This window comes from Pseudoliparis swirei, chromosome 6 (genome assembly GCF_029220125.1).
Source record: "Pseudoliparis swirei isolate HS2019 ecotype Mariana Trench chromosome 6, NWPU_hadal_v1, whole genome shotgun sequence".
Lineage (NCBI taxonomy): Eukaryota > Metazoa > Chordata > Actinopteri > Perciformes > Liparidae > Pseudoliparis > Pseudoliparis swirei.
In genome coordinates this window covers 16,065,205-16,082,589 of record NC_079393.1, presented here as the reverse complement: position 1 = coordinate 16,082,589, position 17,385 = coordinate 16,065,205, and the positions used below count along the sequence as shown (strand labels likewise).

The following is a 17,385-nucleotide window of genomic DNA, read 5'->3' as shown; positions in this document are numbered from 1 at the left end:
CTAGTGGTGTTTATGTGTAACATCCTCAAAGTTCAATGGATCTTAGTCGTCACCATTTTTGCTCCTCAGGAGGTACTACCATGACTGACTTAGCCTTTTTGTCTCACTCGTTTCTTCCAAGGAGTCTCAAATTGTGTCCCTGAGACCGGCATGAAAGCCGACCGCTCGTTGCCTCACAACGTCTCTCAACTGAAGAACTCAACTCTTATCCATGCCCCTCAGCATGCACACATCAATGGCTACCACTTCCACTCCCATGTAGCCAGCAGGGACACTCCAGTACCACGGGAAAACCTGTCTGATGAGGAGGAGGAAGAGTCTGGTCAGGAGGAGGAAGATGATGAGATGGAAACGGAAATAGCTCCAAGGAAGTGGCAGGGTATTGAAGCTATCTTTGAGGCCTACCATGAGTATGTGGATGGTGAGTCCATGTCCAGTCAGTTGCATGCATGTATTTTCCGATCAACGGACTACACGATGCTGTCAGATCATTTATGTGAAAGAGGTATTAGAATGGATATAATTTCTCCTCTTTACAGACTGGGGTACAGAGCAGCAGGTTCTACACAGTCAGTGTAAAAGACTTGAAGCACAGAATTACAATCTGACCAGAACTGCAGAGCAGCTCACTCTCACTATGGGGGTAAGTATCTGAGAACACAGCGGTAAGCAGATGTGTGTACTTTCATCTTTTAATGTCAGTGTTCCCATTTTCCCCTTGTTATCACTGTTTGTAATGGATGCAGCTTAGTGCAGAAAGTCTTGGTTCTGTAATGAGAGTTGTTGTCTGTCCTTCTTTTGTCAGGAGCTGGTGAGTCAGAGGCAGAAAGTGAGAGAGGAGAGGGAGAGACTTCAGGCCCAGCTTGAGCACTTCAGGAGGTGTTTGACACTACCTAACATTCACTGGGGCAGGGGGCAAGTCAACGGGCACACGCCAAGGTGACCTCTGACACCCACTCCCTGACGGATACGCCTCTGACAGCACAGGAACAGTAACAACAACATGACAGACTGGAGCCAGATCACTCTGCACTTGACTGGCCGGTCAGTCGTGTTACCTGTCTGGTTACAGATTCAACTGACTACCTGCCATGTTTGCCACGCTAACCGCAAACCATGGTGACCATGTGGTCCGGGCATTCCCGCTCTCTCTCATTCAGCCTATGGATTATTGTTGTTGGTTGATAACACTGTGTAGGTGAAACAGCATATTTTTCATAATGCTAACCAGTCCCACTAGTCCTTGAGTTCGCTTTGAGGACTACATGCCATTTAGCTCATGTTATGTTCACTTTTGCATAAACTCTATTGATTCACACAAATGAGATGTGACTCTTGGAACACATCTGTAGCCTCTCTGGACAGCAATAAGAAGAGAGTACGCGTGCAGAGGTCACTTGATCTTACTCAGAGAATGAAAATTGAGTCAAGGAATCAAAGCACACCTCAGGCCTTAAACTTGATAGGATGCACTTGCAGTGGAATTTGAGGAACACTTGACGGTCCTCTGTGTGGTGTAATGTTGTAGTGTCTACTTAGCACTGAATCTCACAGATGAAGCCGTTTTGTGTGCTTGTAAAGCTTCTGCAGAGGATAGGAAACATCTCAAAGATATTATCTATATAATGGCAAATGGTATCAATGAAGTTTTTTGAGGTTTAATACAATTTCCATTGGTAATGTCATTTGTGATAGGCGAAGAATTTTGTATGTTTTATTGTTTTAACCATCTCTTGTGGGAAGCCATATGTTTTGTTTGAACTGCTGCTGGTCAGAATAAAAAATTTTTAGAAAATGAAGGATGTTAGGAAAGTTGTATTTGAGAAATGGTACGTGACCTCAAAATGCCCCAAGATGCACTGGGGATGCAAGGCAACATGGCACTCATGATTAAGTTGTCATGACGATCGCTCAGATGGTTTATCCCAGAGTCTTTGTCCCTCCACATGCCTATAAATGTTGATAAAACTTGAAGAGAATAAAAGTTGTGATATTTTTCAGCCTTTTGCAAGATTCTACACATGTTCTTAATAATTGGCATTACTTGAGTGAAACAACCACTTACAGACATATTGTCCCACCTTACCATTGTTTACACCTATCTGACGGTGATTTCTTCTTAAATTATTGTAGAAAAGTCAAAGGATTTTGTCAAGGAAACGGAAAAGCCAAATTATTATTCAGTTCCAGTTCAGGCCTGTCAAACCTGATAAAACTATATATTTTCACTTGATACTGGTAGAGTACTTGAAACATATCTATAACTGTTTATGGGTGACATAAACATCAGAATGGCAGTATCCCTCTGTGGATAACAAAACACCTCCTCCTCTCTTTTTCTTTTGATGAGATGTTTTTGTTCAAGCCAGTTAAAACAAATGTCACAAATGCATAACTTCTGGCCCTTTCCCTCTGAATGTTAAAATCCCAGAAGCCAATTCTTACAAGCACAAACTAGTAGCAATTGCCCCAAATCACCTGACTTTCCTGCATCACCTGTTAAGTGTCCTCAATCTTGCTGTGAAATCCTGCATATTTGTTTCAATCAGTTGTCATGTAATGTATTATTTGGGCTGTATAATTGTGATGAATTATTTATTAACATATATTGCTGTACATTCTGATGGAAATTTACATTAAAATATTTGTAAAATGTCTTATTGGTCATTGTCATTTATCAGGGGGGACAGAGTTGTCACATCTGACACATATTACATGTCACCCTTATTTCCCTTTTTTCATATCATACTATGTTTCCTGTCTGTCTTTTTTGATTAAAAAGAAATTGCTCCAAAATCCCAAATGGGTGTTAGATTGGGTTGAGCTCAAGTTTCTGGGAAGGCATATGATTCACATAGTTGTCATACACATCAAACCAGTCATGTGGCTGGGAGCCTTGTCATCTTGGAAAAGACCACGCTCACCCAGATATAAATGTTTCTACATGGAACAAAAGCAGCTATGGAGAGTTAGTAGTTACTTAACTTGGGTTGTTCTACTTTTTCTTCTTCTATTACATGTGAAAACATTGCATCTTTTACTTACATTTATTTGGCAGCTTGCAAATAAAGGTTATGCAACCCCAGGTGTTTTCAATTACCTGATAAGATCTCTCTGTGTCAGGCGGTTTCTTCAGATTCAATGCACTAAGAATAGTAACTGGGGATGTTTTCCTGCCCCAACGGGTTCAACAACATCCACGTAAAGGTTGTCACATGTGCATTGCACAGCCTACTCCTTCCACAACTAGATAAAAGTGTTCAGTAACAGTCACTTTGCGTTGATTTCAGGGACCCTTGTCTCTCAGAGGACAAGTGGACTCTCACCATTCCAAGAAAATGTAACCCATAGCAACCACACTGGGTCAAGCATTCAGGCGCGTGCTCTTTCGTCTCTTTTCCTGTTGAGTTCCAGTCACAAAGATTATCCAGCTGAAGTCAACGTAGCAGTCTTTGTAGCTAAAGCTCAATAATGATCTCTCTTTTTAATTTACTTAAATGTTTTCCTGTTGCCATCTAGTCATAAACAAAGCTAGATTAGTAATACATCTTTATACATTACAGTTCATTTCTTAATTGTCTGTCTGTATGGAAACATCTGCAGCAGTTATGTTTCTTTTCCTATTTATTCAGGGTTTTAATTGCATTTGTCACCCATCGGAATAAACGGGGATGATCTAGTATTGTACAATCACCAGCAGTTTTATTTTACAGACATATTCAATATAAAAAATATAATGAAAGAAATAGGACTACATACGATAAAACAATGATTGAGGCGACATACTTGAGTTAAAAGCAGAAAAACAAGGATTATGCAGTTATATAACATAACACATGACATTTTGCCTGGATAAAGCACTATCATGTGACAAAACAAAGGGCGACTCATGGAAATGTCCAGAAGCTATTCACATAGGTTCTGGATGACTATCAGCAGAAAGTCGTTTTCTGTGGAAACCGATGAAACAAGAGAAGAAGGGGGATTAAAATATACAGCCTCTTTTAAGTAACAGCTGTTGAATATTACATAAATACCTGTTCCTGTGGTCATCATTAAGTAAACAAAAGAAATGTAACTACTACAAACTCACCTGGTGCAACCAAGATCTCGTGTTTCTTGGAGCGGACGCGGAGAACAAGTAGGTCATTCTGAGGGTCAATATCCCTCACTGTGCTCCTTGCCATCACGGTGAGCTGGCGAAAAAGTCCTGCATACTGAATTGCCGTGGAGTTATCTAAAGTTGTTCTGATGGGAATACCTGAAAAGATAAAACAGTTAGTAAAAACCTTTACATACAGGCGACCAGTTTTCCTGGAGATGTAGACTCTGCTTGTTGACTCACCGTCTGCATTGACAACTATGGTCCCAATCACACTTTTATGGGCTTCGATCCTCTTCAGTGTTTCCTCAACATCAGCCTGCAGACAGAATGAAATAGTTGGAAGATATTTAATAAAACCACCACAATGAAATGTAGACTTACGTTTGGTAGATACAGCTAATTAAACAGTTACATAAACAGCAACAAGATGTTTGATTTGATTTCAGTCAAGTTAGCTGAAAGTTAATAACACATATATTTTTTCGGTTTGCGGTTATCTAACGTTGACATAAACTACAATAAGTGTCTCGTGAAGAGACATAAAGCGCTTAACAAGCTAATAGCCGGTAGTTTACGTTGCCAATCCCTGCCATGGTGTGTGTCCACGGCTGTCTGAGAAACAGAGAACTTTTCTTCTACTCTTTTCCGCATCTCTCTGTTGCCAAGAGAAACGGAAATGACGTCGGACGCAAGCGGAAGTCAAGCGTCGCCGTCATTGTGTTGAGGTGGGCTGCGAGCTGCTGAGTGTCTTCACTGAGAAAATGCCGGATTTAGCAGTAGAAAATGTGGTCGTTCACCCCCTGGTACTGCTCAGCGTGGTCGATCACTTTAACAGGTCAGTGGTTCCGCGTGTGTGTTGTTCTTTACACAGACATGGATGTTCACATGTCCAGAAGCGTAACGTAGCTGCTAAGCTAAGCTACTGTTAGCCCTGCTGAGTCAGAGCCCCATTGAGAGTGAACGCAGAGAGCAGCGAGCTAGTTCACGCCAAGTTAGCGCAGGGTAATCTGTTTAGTTCGTCACCTTTTGTCGGAAAACAACGGTTAAATTAATCAACAATGGCAGACTCTGCTGCTTATGGTTTACGAGAGATCACACTCTGAGGATGTAATTGTGTCATTTATTTCATTACATGAAGATGTGGGCATTAGCTTCCTCAAGTAACCTAACGCTAGCTTACGACCCAGTCTGTATGAGTCGAGGCGTTTATATCTGAGAAACGCATGGAAAAAGAATATAAATATGACATGTTATTCTATGGACAGAACTATGGGAATCTTAACCAGACTTTCTGTTCATTTGACAATTCAATCCACAGGATAGGAAAAGTTGGCAACCAGAAACGAGTTGTTGGTGTCCTTCTGGGATCATGGCACAAAAAAGTTCTTGACGTCTCAAATAGTTTTGCAGGTGAGTGACACAAAGACAGCATTAAGAGGGCTTCGGAGAAACTAGTTCAGGAAAATAGAGAGAGTGACCGAGAGTTAGTTTTAGTCACTAATGTGATACAACCTCTGAAAAGACTGAATTCTTCACTTATAATGCAACTCAACAGTCATTTATTTAACTCACCCAACCGGTTAAATACCCTAATCTTTCAAACTTAATGTACCTCAAGTTGTAATGTTGACTTTCTGTGACACATCCTTATCACATAACTGATATCCTAAACTATTCAATCCTAAACTATGACAATCTAGATGACATCATCAGCAGTGTCAACTATAGATGGCTTCCTCTAAAACCACAGAATACACTACACAGTTTATCATAATATAAGTAAGCTAATCATGTGTAAAACCAGTCGCCCACTTTTAAGATTTTTCAATATTCCTTAGACTTAATTTGTTTTACTGTGGAACCCTGCATTTCCTGCTGCAGCACTATTTTAATTAAAATGTTAGTTTGCCAAAGTCCATTTCTTTAAATTCTTTGAATTCATTGTCAATGTTCCTTTAGTGCCATTTGATGAAGATGACAGGGACGACTCGGTGTGGTTCCTGGATCATGACTACTTGGAGAACATGTATGGCATGTTCAAGAAAGTTAACGGTAATGCACTGCCTACATCTATGGGATTCAGTTGTGTTTCATGTGATGGTGTTGCCCTAATTTGATACTTGTTAATAACTGTCTTCCGTGTCTTCAGCCAGAGAAAGAATAGTCGGATGGTACCACACAGGACCCAAGTTACATAAGAATGACATTGCCATCAATGAGCTCGTCAAACAGTACTGTACCAATTCGGTATGTAACTGCTTAACTTTTTTCCTCTTTTGAAGGTGGACATGTTGTTCCCCTCATATTCATTCTGATGTCAGAAAAGTCGCTCATATTTGTATTTTATCTTCAAGGTGTTAGTCATTATAGATGTGAAGCCCAAAGATCTCGGTCTACCCACAGAAGCATACATCTCCGTGGAGGAAATTCATGACGTGAGTGGATCATTGATTGTATTCAACTAAAAAGGGATGGGGGTGCTGCGCTGCTAAGCATTGATTTATTGAATTATTATATTAAATGATACATTTCCATTTGTGTGAGTTTGGTGATGGCGTAGGGCTACCTCGACATAAGTTTGGTGATTTACAATTAATAATGCTTTACGACTACTCTTACAATTTCGACTCTCTGCAAGGTCATTTGGGAACGAGACTAAATTGAAAGGCCATTTGAATACTGTATATTTTTTCTTCTCTTTTTCCGAGTTTTTAGAACGGTTTTCAGTGAAAGTTGACCGTCTTTACTGCAGTGCTGTCGTCCATTTACTTCTGTTGGCTTCAAACACTACTAATACTTTTCTTTTGAGGGGTTTTATTTATTAGTTGAAAACCAACTTTGGTTTAAAGTAGAATTTAGAATTGTTTTCATTGTTGGTATTTACTATTTCTAGGATGGTACACCAACATCCAAGACATTTGAACATGTCACCAGTGAGATTGGAGCGGAGGAGGCAGAGGAAGTGGGTGTGGAGCACCTGCTCAGGTACAAATAAAACCTTTGATTCACTCACTTTGCTACACTGTTAATAATGCATGCCGTTTTAGTCATTACACTAGAGAGTATGAATGATAGCAATTCTACTGCTACTTCATTATAAATACATTTATTTAAGACATTCACAATGATGCCCATTATATATCCAGAGATATCAAGGATACCACAGTGGGCACTCTGTCGCAGCGGATCACAAATCAGGTTCACGGCCTGAAAGGACTCAACTCGAAGCTGTTGGAAATCCGCTCTTACCTGGAGAGAGTGACGGCAGGAAAACTTCCCATCAACCACCAGATTATCTACCAGCTGCAGGATGTCTTCAATCTGCTGCCTGATGTAAATCTACTGGTAAGTTGTTTTGTGTTTAAGATGTATGTGTGTGTGTGTGTGTGTGTGTGTGCAGTAATACCTCTAAAGAAAGTTGTTTTGAATTGTAATGATTGTACGGTCACTTTAATCAGAACTGATATCTAGTTTATTTTGCTTATCGGTTGTTGTATTTTAAGAGCTGGATTTTTACTATGAATTAAAGCTGTGCCAATTAATCTTTGTTTAAAAAAAAACTTTGGCACACCTGTCATTTAATTTGTACTGTAAAATTACAACTGATGCACAATTTGTTTTAACTAAAAACTTTTTTAAACCGTTATCTCTATCTGGGCAGAAGCTTCTAATTGTATCCACTAGAGGGCAAACTGAGTCTCTATAGGGCAGCGGTCCCCAACCAGCGTGTCAGAAATTATTGTCATAGACCGGCAATATAAATATGATGTCATGAAATTATACGACTGGCATAAATTGCAAAAATACAACTCACCATTACGCCGAATTAGTGTGGGCCCTGCGCTTGTTTGTCTGCAACGAGCCACTGATGGGAGACAATAACTTAGACGTGTGTTTGTTACGTCTGCTCCGTAACTTGGTTCTGGTCGCTGTCATTACAGAACAGCGGCAGAGTTGTTGCGTGAAATGTCACTTTAAACTTCATTTGAGATCTCGAGCCGATCTTCTTCGGGCTCGATTCGCCTGGTGTGTTTGTTTACAAATGGGTCGCGGGTCTATTCTTTGACAGTCGGGTCTTTTGTGGTTGGGAAGTACAGCTCGAACTCTTTAAAAGCCTCTTCCACCGGTCAACGTGTGAAACATGTCTCATGTTCCTCTGTTCACTCGCTCACACAGCAGCGACTTTATCGGCCAACTTGAAAACAGTTGTCATTCCCCTGAAGTGACAGAGTTCATTGAGCAGGTTGCATATGTTTTAAGACCCGTTCTTTGTCACTGAAATGTTCCGTCAGCAGAGGATTCGGCGCATGAGACTTGCCTGCAGCGATAAACCCGAACTTTAAGACTCCTAAATGCGGCTCAGGCGCACACACGTGTGTATCCGGTCCTTTTTCAAAAGAAAGTATTTTTTCGACTGATTTTAAAAACAGATTTTTAATTTTTGTATTCACTTTTTTTCTGCGTCCCGTTACCAACCGAGCCGCGGACTGGTACCGGGGTGCAGCCCGCGGGTTGTGGGCCGCTGCTTAAGGGCAAATTTGTGCTTAAATGTTGACCAGCATGAACAATGAAACAACCAACAATGAAAGGTGTCAACGGGTGGCAGGATTGTGTTTGTGTTCAGGTTTACTGAAATGATTTCAAAAATAGGTTTTGTGTTGAACTTTAAACTCATTTTTTATAAGTTTTCTTTGCTAAGTTGATTTCTAAAATACTCAACCACCAGTTTTGCATTTGATCATCTTTTGGTTTCTTTTTATCTGGTCAAACGGTTTCAGCAACCCTGTCTAAAATTGCATAACAGAAGTCAGTACACCTTATTAAAAAATTTATATAGCTACCAGATTCGTGTTAATTTCATATGGACATGATGTAGATTGTTGTAGTGCTTTAGACATGGTTTTGTGTTCCTGAATATTAAGTTTAAATATTACGTTTCTATCGTTGCAGGAATTCACCAAAGCCTTCTACCTTAAGACCAACGACCAGATGCTGGTGGTCTACCTTGCCTCGCTCATACGCTCTGTGGTGGCGCTTCACAACCTGATCAACAACAAGATTTCCAACCGTGACGCAGAAAAAAAGGAAGGACAGGAGAAGGAAGAAGGCAAGAAAGAGAAGAAAGATGACAAAGAGAAAAAAGATGATAAGGACAAGGACAAAGACAAGGAGAAGGAAAAAGCTGATGGTGTCAAGAAAGATGAGAAGAAGAAGAAATGAGTGCTCTCCCTAAAGGTCTTCTCTCAAATAATGCCATCTTCACCTGGATGGTGCTCTACTTTCACAGTCACAGCTCTGTATGTGGGTCTCAGGCTAAAAGTAGGACTCTATATGGGGAAGGGTGTCATTTGAGATTTGGCCTCATGGTCACAAGTGGCACTCAAAGACTGTTATTATCGTACAGAGATGATGATGTATGCGTCTTTGGTGTTCTGAACTATGAAAACATGTTTATTCTGTTTTCATAGTTGTCATGCTCCTGGTGTTGGTATAACACCTGGGGTGTCTTTTTTGTAATAATGGAAAAACTTTTGTTTCTGTTTTACTCATTAAATTGGGATCATATTAAAAATGGGTTGTTTTTGCAGTTTTCACTGTTCCTATTGTATCGTTTTAAATGTATAAACTGTTGTATAATAGACATGTCTGTAGGCCTATGTACTGATGTGTGATTTGAGAGCACCTTTCTCATGGTGTGAGAGAGAGCAGACGGCAATGAAAAGGCAGTTTACTGTCATGTTTGTGTATGAATGAATATTATAATACAAATGGCAAAACTATAACAGAATACTAAAATATGGAAAGAAGAATCAGTTAGAATGAACCCACATTTGCTTTATTGACACGCTAATTAAATACAGGCCTGCAAAAGTGGTTGTGTTTAGGTTAACTGTCCAGACGTTTTAAATATGTTTTTAAGTGACTCCTTGATTAAAATACATTTGAGAACTGGGCAGCCCACCTCTTCGGATGAGAGTCATGTGATAAGAGTGAAAGCTCCACAACAGTTCAATAAAAGATAAATGGTGGTCACACAATTGGACGCCAAAATAAAAATGGTTTAAAAAAAAGCGCAACACATTATATAACCAGATGTATTAAAATGGCATGTGATGTAATAGTGGCTACGTATATTGACTTATGTGGGCTTCAGACGTGCACAGCGGGTTCAGGTATGTACAGACTGCCCTTGAACTCACCACAGAGCCGAGGCATCGCAACCACTCGCACTGTGGGGCATCTCAGCGACGACAGGCGGAAATAACCGTTATATTTAAACAAACTGCGTCATCTGCAGCTTCTCCAAACGGCTCGCGGGCATCGCGGTGAACGAGGGGAGCAGTCGGTCGCACAGCGGCACAGCGCTTCTGAACGGCTCAGGTTGTGTCGGGCAAATCAGATTATTGACTCGGTCAACTGGATTCTGACGTAAAGGGTTTAAACCCGACAGAAGCATCGCGGGTGCTGCTCGCGCGCACGCTCCTGGAGGAGTGCAGCTCGTTCCACCTTCAGTCAGCTCTCTCTCGCTCGCACTCTCTCTCTCTCTCGGAGCATGACTTCTCAGACACGCCACTGCGACTGAACGGGACGGGCGGCAACATGGCCTCGTATCTGCCGGTGAGACTAAACTGTCTGCTCCTCGCTTGTTCGGCCATTTGTTTGGTGATCCGATAACTTGTTCACCTGTTCAAGGTGTGGTGGTGGTGCTGCTGGTGGTGCTGCTGGTGGTGCTGCTGGTGGTGCTGCTGGTGGAGCTCCGTGCACCGTGTCCTGGAAGCCTGCTTGTATTTGCGGCAGGTGGCGCGTTACGAGCTTCACCTTTCCAATCAATGTCTGAGTGTTTTTCATGTGTGCTCCGCCGCGTGAGCGCCTGGTGTCCTGTACACCGCCATGTGTCAGCCATGTGTGTGCTGGGGGAGGGGGGGGCGTATAGGTGGTTGAGAGCTGGCTCCGTGTTGCGGGGGCAATGGCTCCACTGAGATTAAATGCCTCTTTGGCGCACGTTATCCGCCAGAGCCAACACGCGTGTCTTCTTCTGAGTTGAAGAGTTGTCTTCTTCTTGTTCCAGATCGCTGACGATGAGAAGGGCCACGATTTGGACCTTTTCTGTATCCCCAAACATTATGAGAACGATTTGGACAAGGTGATCATCCCGCACGGACTCATCATGGACCGGTAAACCAACCAGCACCCAACACTGAAAGCGACTCACATTTCTGTCTAGTCATCGTTTCTGTCTTTCCATTTCACTGTCCCGGATGCTCACAGACTCACAGACTCGTGCGTTTACAGCAGTGTACTGTGTTTGTTTAACAAATCACTGGTGCCCACATCATGAAGTGCATTTGAATGTGGCTTTAGGAGGCTGGGAGTTGAACGTGCTGTTTTGTGAAATGCATTGTAAGCCATTGTAAGCCTCCCTGTCCAAAGTGCGCTCACCTTTGCCTTGTGTTCTCTTTACTCTGACGCAGGACTGAGCGTCTGGCCCGTGACATAATCCGGGACATGGGGGGCCACCACATCGTAGCTCTGTGTGTGCTGAAAGGAGGCTACACCTTCTTTGCAGACCTCCTGGACTACATTAAAGTACTGAACCAGAACAGTGATAAATCACTCCCCCTGACAGTGGATTTCATTAGGGTGAAGAGCTACTGCGTAAGCCGCTTTTTCTCATTTCATTCCCAGGAACCACTTGTGCTAATGTGAGAGGTGTGTGTGATTAATGAGAACCATCTTCCTCAAGCAGAAATGGGCCACTGCAGTATTCAAAGTGTGGCGATGCTGAATGCAATGTACAGATGTTTAATGTCATTTAGGTTTGCTGAGATGGATCATGTTGTCTCTTTCTTTCACATAGAATGACAAGTCGACAAACAGCGTCAAAGTCATAGGATGGGATGAGCTGTCCAGTCTCGCCGGGAAGGTGAGTCCGCTGGAGTTTGTCGGGGCAGAAATACTTAAACCACACATTCTTGTTTGGTTGTTTACTTCATCATTTGTTTTTCTGCAGAATGTTTTGATTGTTGAGGTAAGTGGTTTCTTCTTTATTCTGATTATTCTCTCTCTCTCTCTATATATACAGGACTGTCTCAGAAAATTAGAATATTGTGATAAAGTTCTTTATTTTCTGTAATGCAATTAAAAAAACAAATGTCATGCATTCTGGATTCATTACAAATCAACTGAAATATTGCAAGCCTTTTATTCTTTTAATATTGCTGATTATGGCTTACAGCTTAAGAAAACTCTAAAATCCTATCTCATAAAATTTGAATATTTCCTCAGACCAAGTAAAAAAAAAGATTTATAACAGCAAAACAAAATCAAACATTTGAAAATGTGTTTCCAGGTGTTTCGAGTTAATTAGACGATTCAAGTGATTTGTTTAATACCCTACTAGTATACTTTTTCATGATATTCTAATATTTAGAAATAGGATATTTGAGTTTTCTTAAGCTGTAAACCATAATCAGCTATATTAAAAGAATAAAAGGCTTGCAATATTTCAGTTAATTTGTAATGAATCCAGAATGCATGACATTTTTGTTTTTTTAATTGCATTACAGAAAATAAAGAACTTTATCACAATATTCTAATTTTCTGAGACAGTCCTGTATATATATAAATAAATTGTCATGTTTTGGAACCCTTTTGTAATGATCTACATTCCAATTGCATTTGTACATCTTTTAAAAATGACATCTCAGACATAATTTGAGAGTAAAAGTAATTTAATACAAAACTCCACGGACAGTGATACATGATTGGCATACGAGTCATGTTTTAAGCCGTGCTGCTTTTCCTTTATGCCTCAACTTTAATGTGACCACTCTTCTTGTGTCGTGCATTATAAAAAGGATATTGTAGAGACGGGAAGGACGATGGAGACGCTACTTTCCCTGCTGAGTGAATGCAATCCAAAGACGGTTAAAGTTGTGAGGTAGGCACCGTCGGAGACCGGTTACAGTCCAGGAGGCTGAACAAAAGACCGCCGCTGTAACTGGCTGGTGTGTCTGCACAAGAGTGCATAGAACAGTCCTGTTGGCTCATGGACACTCCTCTTTAGCACTGCATTAGAGATGTGATGGAGGGAGGGAGGGAGGGAGGGAGGGAGCAGCTTAAAGGTTAATCTGCCGCACTAGTTTAACTGCGCTGTGGCGTAAGAGGCCATTTCTCTGATGAATTCCTGATGGCTGGGTGAATCAGGAAATGTGTTGAAGCAATTTTTGCTTCTTCCGATACTTCCATAACAGATGATACTTTTCCTTTGATCAACTGTATATGAGTAGCGTTATTTATTTTGCTTTGATGTTGGCCCTGTATTTATAGCGAATATGTCTTGCACCACGCTTAACAAAAAAACCATTTCCGCTTGTAGCAATGCATAGTTCCTCATGCCGCTGACATTTAGCAATATCTACCACTGACATGTCTGCCACCTCAATACAACATGGCTGAATAGTATTTATTCGTGGTGCTGAAAGCTTTGAATATTTACGTTTGAAGAACTCAAAGTGCCCATTGTAGGCCATATGTAGGCCTTGCTATTAACGTTATACTATTTATATTAACTGTATTAAAACCTGCAATGAAAAGCTTATGACAACTGCTAATTGTCTTCGACATGTTCATTTCTCTTGTTTCTTTGTATACTATATTTTGTTTGTTTCGTAATTCCAGCCTTCTGGTGAAGCGGACCCCCAGGAGTTCAGGGTACAGACCAGACTGTGAGTGCCTCTCTACTCACACTAAGACACGATCTCTGTGAAGTGTATACAACGGTGCTCATTTCATGCTCGTCACTCACATGTGTCCCTGGTTCTTTAAAAGGTGGTGAAAGTGGTATTAAAGCTTCCATGCAGGATTAAAAGTCATTTTATGAAAACATACTCCAAATGTAGCGGAGCATGTCACTTATGCACTAACGCATGCCTGATAGCCCCCTGCTCACACGGTCTCTGATTATGTAAGGCTTTTAGGTTTGAGTTTCATAATCTATTTAAGATTGTTGCTCAAGGACCGCTGTGTAAGCATGTTGACTTCCACTACACTGATGGCTTAAGTACAACTTCACACAGATGGTAAGAGCAACATCTATTGGTTCAGCCTAGGATAATGGGGAAATGTTTCTTCATCATTTTTTATCGGCCTGAGAGTTCTACTTCCACTGCACTTAAGTAGTTTGTTTTCTTTATGACTCGCTGATGTCGTCTCTACATTTATTTCAGACATTGGTTTTGAGGTGCCGGATGCCTTTCTGGTGGGCTATGCTTTGGACTACAATGAGTACTTCAGAGATCTCAGTGTAAGTTTGCTGCATTTTGCCTTTTTTTCATTATGAAAGAATAATGTATATTAGCAGAATAACTGAAGGAAGAAGAAAAAAATAAAAGCATCGATTTTGTAGCTTTTCTCGTGTGAATACGCGTCAATTAGTGTTTAGTATAACATTGGGACATGCAACATATTTTGTAGCATTCTCATTGTTCAGGGATGACTGAAGGTGTAGCTTACAACATTTTAGCATTTTATTTTTGTCATCATATATATTGTTTCTTTGAATGCAGCTTCAAAGCCCTCTCCCATTTTGAGATGTGACAAGTCAGAAAGATGCAGGTGTAAATGATAAAAAATAATAATGGCTGAATTTGAAGCTGCTGTCGTGGAGACATGCTAAATATGTCTTTCAAGTCTAATACCATTTTTTCTTTGAAAGGAAAAATGTTATTTTAAAACCTGTCTTTTTAAATTGAATGTCTATTTTGTGGTTGAGTGTAGAATGTAAAGACTTCGTCAGTTCTTTTATTTTTTAAAGTTGCTTTCCCAAAAACAGTACAGAGGCCATAGCTGGTTTCCTCTGATGGGTACAGCAAGGCTGTATGTGTTGACTTAAAGTATAAAATAGAATCCCTGGAAAATGGAAATTCATAAAACATGAATTCACTGTCATGTTTATTTGTTTTGCAGCACATCTGTATACTGAATGATCAAGCCAAGGAGAAGTACAAAGTATGAGCAGATAAAGTGCTGCAGAGGCGATGACTGAAATCAAGACTAGGACCACTGTGATGCCCCTCCTTAACTTTGCTGTGTTCTGAATCTTATTTAACTTTCTACATAGAAATCCACAAAATGTGACTTGTGGATTGTAAATAACTAAAGAACATTTAACGTCTCCTCTATACATGGGATCAGTTATGTGTTGTGAATATTTTGGTTGTTAAATTTGAAATTATTTATTATTTTTTTGTGTATACTTTTCCTGTAAATTGCAGTTTTATCTTGGAGATGGAAAGAAGAATGTCATTCATTTGTTATCAGTGAGCTGTCAGTCAAATTTAAGGAGCCTTCAGTTTGTTTCTTTCAACTTAAAATGCGGATATATCTTCATGCCATGGATTTAGCATTATGCCAGATCGTGACTGACTTGGAATGTACTGTATGTTTAATTTCATATGTGACGTTTTCATCGAGGACCTGTACACAGCAATATATAAATAAATCTCGTCCAATCTCTGAATTTAGTTTTTTTTCCTTTTTCTTTTGCACTTTAACGTCATCCCGGGAGAGCAACGGGAACTAAACCGTGTTAAACAATTAAAGCCGTAACCACGTACACAAACAGGGCATCGATTGACCCGTCTGACCATGCGACTGTTTGGATTCACATTTATTACACGCTCGTTTTTATCTTTGAGAAGCAAATGTATAATTGCCATCAAACGCATCACTGCAGTGTCCGGAAGCCGAACGTCGCGAGCAAGAGAACTCGTCGCATTCAATGACGTCATTTGTAAGCGTTTTTTGCGCTATCTTCACCGTTATTGTGGTGGTCGAGTCTAGATGGTAACCAACACGTGTGAAACCTTATCCAAACCGGCAGGTTGGGCTGCCTGGTGTCCCAAAATAAGATCCCCAAGATGTCTCAACGCAATATACGTTATGACACGTTGTCCCTTGTTTACGTCACCGGGCGGATAGTGCAGGAAGTCGATGGGACGCAGCAGCGAGAGGGACATCTGTGGTCCCAGTTGTGTAGCGGCAACATGCGCCACGGTTAGATCATTGTTCGTCGAGTATGCGGGATAGCGCGAGCTGTGTGTAGCTGTCCTCTCCCTTTCCCACAATGCATATCAAAGAGGAGACGACAGCCATTTTAAAGCAGTTCGACATCGGAAACAAGTTCGCCTCCCTCCCGGCGCTGCGCAAAGCCTCGGTGCTGATCCCACTGATGGTGAAGAATGGAGAGCTGTGCACCCTGATGACCCTGCGCTCACAGGAGGTGAGTCGCGTGTGCGCACTGGCCCGTCTTCTTCAATGTAACTACGGTGGACTGACCTGTGTGTCCGTGCAGCTGAGGACCAGTCCTGGAGTGGTGTGTTTCCCCGGCGGGAAGAGAGACCCCAGCGATGAAGATGACGTGGACACCGCTCTGAGAGAGGCAGAGGAGGAGATCGGTCTCCCACCTGCTGATGTTCAGGTGATCTGCAGATTGGTCCCCATCATCAATAAGGTGACAGAGCCTTCTCCATAGCCCCCCCCCCCCCCCCGGAACTCTCTCCCCAAACTCATCCAGACTGCACTGACTTCTTTATTCAAAATCTCAAATTAAAACCCACCTTCAGAACTGCTTTTAATGTGTGATTGTGTGTTCTATGCTTTTATTGTCTAGCTCTTTCATGATTTAAATGTTTGTAAAGTGTCTGAGCATGTTGAATATATAAATCAAATGTATTATCAAGGTAAGACGGTACCAATTATTTCCTTTCATGGCATTGGCTGCCTTGGGTCCATCGCTTCTCTCCATCTCACCCACTCTCATTGTTGATCTCTTTTACCAGAGTGGTCTGCTGGTGACCCCGGTGGTGGGCTTCATAGACGAGGCCTTTCGACCCCGTCCAAACCCAGCCGAGGTCAGCGCTGTGTTCACAGTCCCTCTGGACCTCTTCACCAGTGACAAGGACCACTGTGCCGCCCACGATGCTGCTGGGATGATTCACTCTTTTGATTTCGTGGATCCCGATTCAGGAACCCACTATCAAATATGGGGCCTCACAGCCATGTTTGCCATCTTGGTTGCTGTCCTGGCGCTCCGGAGAACACCCGAGTTTGATGTTTTCAACTCTGAGGAACCGTTATCCTTCCTCCAACAGATTCTACATCAAAGAACCAGCAAACTATGAAGAGCCACTTTCCTAATGTCTGTAGTGCATTTGTGCGAATACAGAAACACCTGATGCCAGATTTGTCATCGTTACAGAGCATTAATTGTGAGGATG

General features: G+C 41.4%; 5 protein-coding genes across 10 annotated transcripts in view; 4 read left to right on the top strand and 1 right to left on the bottom strand.

Annotated features, from left to right (window-relative positions):
* Positions 1-2,657, top strand: part of LOC130195867 (genetic suppressor element 1-like) — a 36,868-nt gene extending 34,211 nt beyond the window's left edge. For all 5 annotated transcript variants that reach the window (XM_056417606.1, XM_056417607.1, XM_056417610.1 and 2 more), the window contains 3 exons: positions 122-421; positions 540-643; positions 806-2,657. In XM_056417606.1, the coding sequence (XP_056273581.1) occupies positions 122-421; positions 540-643; positions 806-943 (542 nt within the window). In that variant the 3' untranslated portion in view covers positions 944-2,657. The remainder of the gene's footprint in view (positions 1-121; positions 422-539; positions 644-805) is intronic.
* A 1,020-nt stretch (positions 2,658-3,677) lies between these two features.
* LOC130195871 (dynein light chain roadblock-type 2-like) lies at positions 3,678-4,756 on the bottom strand. Its single transcript, XM_056417617.1, has 4 exons — positions 4,681-4,756; positions 4,346-4,421; positions 4,094-4,261; positions 3,678-3,950 (listed from the first exon to the last, which is right to left on the bottom strand). The coding sequence occupies exons 1-4, from the start codon at positions 4,696-4,698 to the stop codon at positions 3,907-3,909; spliced, it is 306 nt and encodes a 101-aa protein (XP_056273592.1). The 5' UTR covers positions 4,699-4,756; the 3' UTR covers positions 3,678-3,906.
* A 57-nt stretch (positions 4,757-4,813) lies between these two features.
* Positions 4,814-9,697, top strand: psmd7 (proteasome 26S subunit, non-ATPase 7). The gene is made up of 8 exons (XM_056417612.1): positions 4,814-4,940; positions 5,424-5,515; positions 6,065-6,157; positions 6,255-6,352; positions 6,460-6,540; positions 6,999-7,090; positions 7,252-7,450; positions 9,056-9,697. The coding sequence occupies exons 1-8, from the start codon at positions 4,867-4,869 to the stop codon at positions 9,323-9,325; spliced, it is 999 nt and encodes a 332-aa protein (XP_056273587.1). The 5' UTR covers positions 4,814-4,866; the 3' UTR covers positions 9,326-9,697.
* A 635-nt stretch (positions 9,698-10,332) lies between these two features.
* On the top strand, positions 10,333-15,626 carry hprt1l (hypoxanthine phosphoribosyltransferase 1, like). Its single transcript, XM_056417616.1, has 9 exons — positions 10,333-10,723; positions 11,175-11,281; positions 11,578-11,761; positions 11,964-12,029; positions 12,117-12,134; positions 12,964-13,046; positions 13,787-13,833; positions 14,335-14,411; positions 15,074-15,626. Exons 1-9 carry the CDS (start codon positions 10,706-10,708, stop codon positions 15,119-15,121), a joined length of 648 nt encoding a protein of 215 aa, XP_056273591.1. The 5' UTR covers positions 10,333-10,705; the 3' UTR covers positions 15,122-15,626.
* Positions 15,627-15,893: 267 nt separating this feature from the next.
* On the top strand, positions 15,894-17,350 carry nudt7 (nudix (nucleoside diphosphate linked moiety X)-type motif 7). Of its 2 annotated transcripts, none has more exons than XM_056417615.1 (3): positions 15,894-16,388; positions 16,461-16,586; positions 16,948-17,350. In XM_056417615.1, the coding sequence occupies exons 1-3, from the start codon at positions 16,233-16,235 to the stop codon at positions 17,287-17,289; spliced, it is 624 nt and encodes a 207-aa protein (XP_056273590.1). In that variant the 5' UTR covers positions 15,894-16,232; the 3' UTR covers positions 17,290-17,350. The 2 variants fall into 2 exon arrangements, with proteins under 2 accessions (XP_056273590.1, XP_056273588.1); XM_056417613.1 differs by having other exon boundaries at positions 15,899-16,388; positions 16,461-16,619.
* The last annotated feature ends 35 nt before the right edge of the window (positions 17,351-17,385 follow it).

Excerpts from the sequence above, each read along its gene's own strand:
- LOC130195871 (XM_056417617.1), bottom strand. Across the intron at positions 4,262-4,345 it reads CATAGTTGTCAATGCAGACG|GTATTCCCATCAGAACAACT; the intron begins GTGAGTCAACAA and ends TTATCTTTTCAG. Across the intron at positions 3,951-4,093 it reads CGAGATCTTGGTTGCACCAG|AAAACGACTTTCTGCTGATA; the intron begins GTGAGTTTGTAG and ends CGGTTTCCACAG.
- psmd7 (XM_056417612.1), top strand. The coding sequence starts at position 4,867 with ATGCCGGATTTAGCAGTAGAAAATGTGGTCGTTCACCCCCTGGTACTG. Across the intron at positions 7,091-7,251 it reads GGTGTGGAGCACCTGCTCAG|AGATATCAAGGATACCACAG; the intron begins GTACAAATAAAA and ends TTATATATCCAG. Across the intron at positions 7,451-9,055 it reads TGCCTGATGTAAATCTACTG|GAATTCACCAAAGCCTTCTA; the intron begins GTAAGTTGTTTT and ends CTATCGTTGCAG.
- hprt1l (XM_056417616.1), top strand. Across the intron at positions 13,047-13,786 it reads AAGACGGTTAAAGTTGTGAG|CCTTCTGGTGAAGCGGACCC; the intron begins GTAGGCACCGTC and ends TCGTAATTCCAG. Across the intron at positions 13,834-14,334 it reads TTCAGGGTACAGACCAGACT|ACATTGGTTTTGAGGTGCCG; the intron begins GTGAGTGCCTCT and ends CATTTATTTCAG.
- nudt7 (XM_056417613.1), top strand. The coding sequence starts at position 16,233 with ATGCATATCAAAGAGGAGACGACAGCCATTTTAAAGCAGTTCGACATC. Across the intron at positions 16,389-16,460 it reads TGACCCTGCGCTCACAGGAG|CTGAGGACCAGTCCTGGAGT; the intron begins GTGAGTCGCGTG and ends GTGTCCGTGCAG. Across the intron at positions 16,620-16,947 it reads TGGTCCCCATCATCAATAAG|AGTGGTCTGCTGGTGACCCC; the intron begins GTGACAGAGCCT and ends CTCTTTTACCAG.